We start from the raw sequence: 8,591 nt of genomic DNA, 5'->3' as shown, positions 1-8,591 counted from the left end.
TCTGGTTCTCTTCCACACTGTCATTTGTCTTGTCTTCCTCCCCTCACCCCCAACCGGTCACAGCAGAGGGTCGCCCCTTCCTGAGCCTGGTCCTGTTGGAGGTTCCTTCCGGCTTAAAGGGAGTTTTTCCTTCCCACTGTCTTTACAATATAAAGTGACTTGAAATGACTGTTTGTTTGTTTTTTGACTCGGTGGTACATAAATAAAAACATTAAAATGTATTGTTCAGTTCAAAACTCTATCTGCTAGAGGCAACTAAGATTTTACATTAAAACTCATATGATGTAAAATGTTTATATAATTGCTAAACACACGGAAAAGTTCTTGAACATAAGTGCAGGGATAAAAAAGCTTTTTCAATTTTTTATTCAACCAAATTATCAAGTATAAAAACAATTATTCTGTGCGGGGTGGGGGGGGGGGGGTCATGGCAAGAGAAACTAGCAATGCTAAACTAGAAATCCTTTCTTTCATAACAGTTCAACATTCTCTGACAATGTCTTCCTAAAAAAAAAAATGTGACCAACTCTTTCATACAAAACTCATCCACATCTTTATTTTAATACACATGCTGACTATTTCAAATCCCCCCTAATTTCAACAGGATTCAAATTCCATGACCCTCCCTTTTGAGCCATTCCTTGTTGCAAAGACCCACTCATGGTTCAACTTAAACTTTCAGGCAGATGGTCCCTCATTATCTTTAAGCATTCTGAGACAGGATGCATAACTCACTTGACTACAAGCTTCCAAACGCTCAAGATAACCTCAGACCATAAAATTTCCACCCTCATGTTTCACAGCTGGTATGAGGTTGCTCCACTGAAAAGCTGTCTTAATTATTTTGTACCAAACATGTCTGTCTTACCAGAGCATTTGTCATTACTCCAAATGCTCTGGTGTTTTTCTGTTTCATTGAAAAACTGTAACATTAACGGTATGTACTCTTTACAGCTCCTCTCACTCTGTCTTAAGAGTAGAAGAGGGTGAGTTCATTCAAGAATTGATAGTATCGATATAAATGTTGGTATTGATATTGGATCAATACCAGTGTGACAGGATCGATACTTTGTTTCTACCCTCAGTGTTCAGTATACATCCAACTGAATTGTGTTAAATATTTTTTTTCTTTGGAAATGAAAAAATGTACCTAAAACCACTGTGGACTATGAAAAATGTCTGAACCTTTTTGTGTTGACTGTCACATCATGTTATATGTTATTTATAGCCTGTAGCACATTTAAAGAACAGAAACTGACTGGAAGTGCCTTAGAGACGGACACATTTACATTCCAGGTCTGTTTTTCCAAAAAACTGTTTCAGGATCCATGAAAAAAGCTGAGAGGTGTGTATTTGTTGTATTAGCTAATTATTGTGGAAAGCAAAACAGTGATTTAATGGTCATTAAGATCTGTTCATAATTTGCAAAATTGATGATGATTGATCTCAGAAATCGTGACACACTGCTCTCCCCTGCCTTGAGCTGCTTTTAAAGGTTAAACGTATATTTATATTTGGATCTAAATGCTTATCCAATGCAACTGTATTAATCTTATAACGTCATTGGGGTGATTTTCTGCCGAATTTGTTTTGACTTTAGAAGTGCATCACGTTCATAATATTTTATTTGTATTCAGGATTTTAAATGACCGGCCTGTATGACCACAAATCAAGCTATATACAGGGCTCTCTTAGGTCATTCGTGTGTGGGGAAAGTGGGAGGGGGCAGCTACACAATCATAAGCCTTCTTATGAAGGCGAAGTTGGGTGCAGTGGGAGAGGAGCGCGCAGTGCTGCAACTGGACGGCGCAGCGGCTCGCATTGTCCCGGCCATGACGAGATGCTGTTTGTGACAGCGGTGTCGAGATGATAATGAACGTCTTCAGTAAGTGTTGGGATGGACGAGGGAGGTTTTAAGTCAGAGCGCGGTGGAATAACAGTGTGCTGTTGTGTCTCTTGGCTCCTCCGCGATGGTGGCACCCCCGTGCGCTTTCCCCTCTGCTATCCGGACAAGGGACGCTGGCAGAGGAGTGACAGACCGGCATCGGAATTCCTACAATTATCAGTCTCAGAATAGCTCGGCACGGGAGTAGAGGTACTGTCATGGAGAAACAGAGCAGAGCCAACAAGGAGGAAATGCTGACATCGAAGGAGGAGAAGCGCAAAGAGAAGAAGCCGAAATCTGGGAAGCTTTTCCGCAAAAAATCGTTAAAGTCTGTGGGGAGTTTTATGAACAGAATTATCAAAACTTTGGGCACTTTCACCCACTTTGGAGACGCTGACGCGCAGGACGCGGAGGATGATGATGGAGGGTTTCGGAATGGCGCACCTTGCACCCTCAGCGCCAGCTCAGGAATAATCAGAGAGGATGTACAAGTAGTTCGGGATCGGGTAGTGAAAAACACTTCGAGCACGTCGTCTTCTCTGTGCACCGGCAGAGAGAAACTACTTTACCAATACGGAGACAAAATCCCAGGTGTGCTGGGACTGAAAAACCACGGCAACACCTGTTTCATGAACGCCGTGGTCCAGTGTTTGAGCAACACCGACCTGCTCGCGGAGTATCTGGGACTGGAGCGATACAAGATGGACATGAGCCAAACCAGAATGAACGGGGTGGTGAAAAGCGACGGGACGAGGCATGTGAGGGGAGAAGTCACGGAGCACTTGGCGTCACTTGTCAGAGCCCTCTGGACTCTGGAGTACACCCCTCAGCTGTCTGTGGATTTCAAGGTACACCCCCCCCCCCCGAATTTAGTCTGCAGGTGGTTGTGAGTTGTCTAACGTGAAAGGCACACATAGGCACAAAATGAAAGGTACTGGAAACAGTATTAAAAAGGGCACTGTAGCAACCAGTTAGTTACTGCATTATTAGCTCCTTGGTAAGTACAGGTGTTCTGTTTAGACACACATAATCACATGTTATTCAGACAGTATGCCTTTAACACCACTATGATTATTCTCAGTGTCCTGTTCAGATGATTATCATTTTGTATAATAGCACAGCACCAACTCCTCTGCCATGGTCAACAACAAGGGCGCAGTGCTTTGCCCTGACACTCCAGGGTTTCCCTGACAGGTGATAATGACACTGGTGCTCAGAGTTGCAGCAGTCTGAGGGCACAAGGTGAGCAGGTGCCTGGCTCTCATGCTGTTGCTGGGTTTGCACATGAAGACTTGATGGATACTACTAACTAAAACTTTAAAAAGGTTCACTCTGCTCGCATTATTTTATGAGCACTGGGTTAGAAGAGGTTAAGGGGGAAATCGTTTAGATTTACCTGACTTGGTCACCTCTATTTTACAGTATTTATTTATAGTAGGTGAAAAAGTTGTGATGCAAAGTGAGCACCAGAAAGAGATGATTTACTTTACACTTAAGAGACTTTCTTCCTTGAGGATCAGGGACAGTGAGCACTATCAGGAGACCCTCAGGCTTTTCCTACTCTACCCACGCTGAAGATAGGAGGGGAAATGCAACTGTACTTTATCTGCCTGAAGCTCTTCTTTGCTCTGGATTTCTCTGAGCCTTAGCTCAATGCAAGAAGTAGATAATATTGGAGCGGCGAACAAAGAGACTCACAGTGGATCTATTCTTGGAAATGCTAATTACTCTGTGAAGATGACTGCTGAAAGATCTTGACCCCTGCAGCACAGACACGTGCATGATTTTTTGTCACACTTCATTGTGGTTACAGAGAAGCGGAAGGTTTACCTGAAAGCCAGATAGCCAGATTATCAGGGTTTCGCAGTCTATAAACGGAGTGTTGATCATCACGGAGGTTATTTTTTTTTGTCTTGACTCTTTTGCTGTCCCATCTGTTGTGCTCTCCGAAAAAGTCCCCCATCAAACATAATTGATGCTGCCAATAATTTTTCGATCCCACACTTTCATTTCCTTCTGATCTCGGGAGACTCTGATATCACATTTTATTACTAAAACAATAAGAGGAGAGCACGGAAACATCTTGCCAAGATTAAAAGAAAAAGAAAAAAAAACCCTCTTCTTTATATGTGATGAGATGTTTCCTGCTATAAACAGACACACACACACACACACACACACACACACACACACACACACACACACACACACACACACACACACACACTGGATTTCTTGGCTGTGGTTTGTGACCATAGGAGGTCCAGAGTTCGTGCTGTCTGGGTTTTCTGAAATTGCCTGTTGAGTAATACCACAGCTGCCTGAAGGGAGGCATTATAAAATGATCAGATAGCTCTGAGGCCTGTTTCTAAGAGGCTAAATTAGCTCCCAGTTGCAGGAACTCCAGACAGCACAAACCAATAATAAACAATTCTCCACAAAGGACTAAGCTTTGCTTTAGTAGTTCTATTAATCTAGTCGTTTTTTAAGTTGATTATCTTTCTTTACTGGTATCTGAAAGTTGCGTCTTTTGTCAGAAGAGGACAAACCACAGTACCCATCTTCATATCAAATTGACTTTTATAAGAAAAGATAAAAGGCCAGGCTTGGAAAGGGTTCTCATTTTGAAAAGGACCCTAGGTAGAATTTATAGTGCCGCACTTTATATTTTAAGTAATGATGCTGCTGGTGCTGTAAATGTCGAATCATCCTGGTTTGATCAGCAGATCTTTACAGTTAATGACTCAGCAGAGGTCTGTTCCAGTCCTGCTGTGGAGGAAAAACAAGCTTTGTGCTACATTCCAGTACCACCTGGCTTATAGGACAGCACAGGTAGAAGGAGGGAGGCAGCTTTTATAAGTATTTGCAAAAAAACCAAAAAAAAAAAAAAAAAGATTAAGTACCTCTGGGTTGCTTTGTGATAACACCAGCACTGGCAGTGTGTCCAAGGCTTCGGCTCCCACTGACGTGTCTCTCACATTGCGGCTGAGGTGCCGAGTTTCTTCAACCTGTGAGCAGATGTGTTGTTTTGATCTGTTCATCGTTGCCCCCCCAACGGGGTGGTGTGTTTGCACAGAGGGGCCTAGATAGGAACGGAGCCTGAAACTCAAACAATTACTCAACAGCCAGTTTACTGGTCTTCATAACATGAGAGGCCTGAGAAAGAAGGGAGTTTGGGAGTTAGGGTGAGCAGGCGTGACGGCTGGACGGGAATCCTCCTAGCGGCGTGTATTGATAGGCCGGTTTGGGAAGCATATGCTGTGGTGAAAGTGGGTCTTTGTCACAGGTATGTGTGAGTAATTACGAGCTCCATGTTAAGGTTTGCACAATTATCTATGCTGCAGGGTGCAGAACATGACTCACAAAGAGATCTACATTAGACTGCAGTGATAGTGATAATGGTCATAGTGTTGTGAGCAGTGTTGGTCAAGTTACTTGAAAAAAGTAATCAGTAACTAATTACTGATTACTTCCCCAAAAAGTAATCCCGTTACTTTACCGATTACTTATTTTCAAAAGTAATTAATTACTTAGTTACTTAGTTACTTAGTTACTTTTTAAAAACACGATACACAACCTGAATAGGTGATAAAGCGATAGATCTTTCAGCCCAATTCTACTTTTTCTACATAATCCATCACACAAAATGTAATCAAATGGAAAAGTCCTTTTTTAAAACTTGTTTTACTAGTTTTAAGCTTTTAACTTTATGCATCAAGCAAAAATTTAATTATATGCAACATTCTCTGATTGGAAGAAATTTGTTTAATATTTAAACCTATTTTCTGCACATTGCTGACTAGCGGCCCTGTTGCTCTATTTTCACCTGTAAAGCAGGAGTGGCGTAGGCGGAGGTTTACCCTGGTGCAGGTGTGCCGCAGCAGTCAGTGGAAGAATCCGCGAGTTTCTCTGTGAATTTCCCATTACCTCTTAGCGCACTCCGTGCTTGCTTGGAAGTTCAGGGGTTTTTTTCGCTGTAAAAAGAAGTTTTCTTCCCATGCACAATGCTAATGGACACGAATGTTTTTGTCACTTTTTATGGAATCAAACTTAAAGTAAGGTCAGTACTTCCACGCTTTAAACGCTGCAGGCTTGTACTCTCTCCCGCACTCGATATATTATCCATTGTTGATCTGCACACAGCTGTTGCCACAAACGTTGCGGCACTGTCATGAGACATTCTCGCAAAAAATCTGGGTTTTAGTAACGCAGTAACGCAGCGTTCCTACGGGAAACTAACGGTAATCTAATTACCGTTTTTGCAATAGTAATCCCTTACTTTACTCGTTACTTGAAGAAAAGTAATGCGCGTTACAAGTAAGGTGTTACTGTCCATCTCTGGTTGCGAGGGTGTTGTTATTTTAACTGAATCAAAAATACACAAAAAATATTTTAATAATTTATTTGATTACATTTAAGTTTTCCATGTAATATTGTTACATAAGTACAAAATGTTCAATTTAATGGAATCTTACTATATATGTATGTATATATATATATATATATATATATATATATATATATATATATATATATATATATACCAAGCATATTTTTAATTGGTTAATGATTAATTATATGAATAAATACGCCTTTGATTTTATATATTTTTGTTGCATATTATTGAATATTATTGCTTCATAAATATTTGGAGGGCAAAAAACTATGAAGGAAGTAAGCACCGAGAGTTATATCACCAATGGTTAAAAAGGAACAATAATAATTTTAACAAGCGCCTGAAATCATTGGTTGAATGTTTAAATAGCTAAGTGTAAATGGATGAAATATAAAGCTGAACTTAAAAAAAAGTAAATAGTTAACTGATGATGGATGAACTGCATAAATATTTAACTTTGTCTAAATACAGTGGCTTGTTATCATTATATCAGAGACACCAAAACAACAAAAAAAGAAAACATGGCCTTTTCCACAGCCTTAATTATATCACTGACACAATTGCCACCTTCAGAGGGCTGATGGTAATTACTGTTATTACTTTGCTGTAATGACTAGCTGCACAAAAGCTTTAGGTTAGCGCAGGTCATGGTTCACAGTTAATGTCAAAGCATTTCTTCAAAACGAGCCTGAATGCCTCAGGCTTGTTCCCCGGCTGTAAACGACTGCTGTACTAGACTGATTTTCCCCTGATTGGTCTCATTCAGAAATATCTGTAATGTAAGGTATGGTAGTGCGATCCTAGGCTGGGCTGTTGGACCGAATGTAAAGTCTGTTTACATCTTACAAGACACATATTTGAGACTGCAGAGGGTTTATTTCAAACACTGGTACATGCCTAAGACTTTTCATAGTAAAGGTACACCATCTATACTGGTAAAAATAAGCCATCACTGCCAGTGTCACTTTACCCATAACCCAGTGTTCATGGTCTGACTCTGCAAATAGCTCTGATTAGAAGTCACCATAGTCTACCATAATAAAATATGTAGCTTCTGCACAATCTCATATTATGTTGATAGTTCGTGCAGCAGCATCATAGTTTTGATTATAAAAAAAAAGACCACACTTGGAAGAAGTTTGCCTTCAGAACTTCCTGTTTTTGATACACAATTAACAGTGTGAAAGGTCCAATTAAAAAAAAAGTCACAATCCTTCCCTAAACAAAAATAAACCCCAACTGGCAATTGGTTTTGGGGTTTCTTTTTGCAGAATAAGACCTCTAAGTCCAAAAATTATAAGGTACTTAATGACAGTCCTGGAAGGGAATTAGTGTGATGCTCCAGTGGCAACATGAACATGGTGATATCCCATACACAGTAGCTTCCAGGTCTTCTCTTCAATTCAATTCAATTCAATTCAATTCCGCTTTATTTACATAGCATCAACTCAAGGCTCCTTGTATTGTAGGATAGAGCCCCTACAACAACACAGAGAAATCCCCCTGTGAGCAAGCACTTGGTGACAGTGGGAAGGAAAAAATCCCTTTTTTCCAGGAAGGAACGTCGGAAAGAACCAGGCTCAGGGGGCGGCAGCCATCTGTCGTGATTGGTGGGGGGTGAGATGAGGAACACAAGACAAGCGACATAGTGTGGAAGAGAGCCAGAGAAAATAACAAGTAATAATTTAAGTGTGGTGTATGAACACATAGTGAGTGAGGCCCACAATATTTGCAAAAACATACATAACATACATAGATATATATTTTCCGTAGGGATTATTAAAGTATTCTGATTCTGAAAAAGAGTCTGTTCAGATGCTTCAGTTTTATTGTTTTATGACCTCACAAATGACTTGGCTCGTGATGCTCGTGATTAATTTTAAAAGCTAAAAATTCTCAATAATGTTCTGACAGCATAGGCTTTGAAGCGAGTTGACACTGTTGTGTCAGCTGACGGGGACGCCTCCTAAATGAGGAGAGATTTCATGTCTCAGCTGACCTTGAGAATGCCTCCAGAAGAGGCTGAGGAGGTGGCCTAAGATGGGTCTTGGCTTCTCCAGAAGTCTTCCAGACTCAGATGTGGGAAAGCAAATGGAATAACAGTGAATGGATTGATACTATATATTTTTAGATTATATTGATATACGCTACCAAGAACAAAGACTGTGTACTATAGAGCTAATGTTATCTGAGCATTTTCACAGAAGGAGGCCGGGTGAATCCTAAACTGTTGAAAGTGTCAGTGTCCTCAAAGGGTTAACATAATGGAAATGTTGGTCAACAGAGGCGTGGATTTCCAGTCGTTTCAGC

General features: G+C 40.6%; 1 protein-coding gene across 2 annotated transcripts in view; it reads left to right on the top strand.

Annotated features, from left to right (window-relative positions):
• The first annotated feature begins 1,759 nt into the window (after positions 1-1,759).
• The window catches only part of usp43b (ubiquitin specific peptidase 43b), an 85,155-nt gene continuing 78,323 nt past the window's right edge, over positions 1,760-8,591 (top strand). Inside the window, exon 1 of one of the 2 annotated variants that reach the window (XM_040045765.1) lies at positions 1,760-2,733. In XM_040045765.1, the coding sequence (XP_039901699.1) occupies positions 2,104-2,733 (630 nt within the window). In that variant the 5' untranslated portion in view covers positions 1,760-2,103. The remainder of the gene's footprint in view (positions 2,734-8,591) is intronic. The other variant, XM_040045766.1, reaches the window with a different exon arrangement.

Source organism: Simochromis diagramma, unplaced genomic scaffold (genome assembly GCF_900408965.1).
Source record: "Simochromis diagramma unplaced genomic scaffold, fSimDia1.1 OVJJ01000150.1, whole genome shotgun sequence".
Classification (NCBI taxonomy): Eukaryota; Metazoa; Chordata; class Actinopteri; order Cichliformes; family Cichlidae; genus Simochromis; species Simochromis diagramma.
This window is presented reverse-complemented; position numbering and strand designations above follow the sequence as displayed.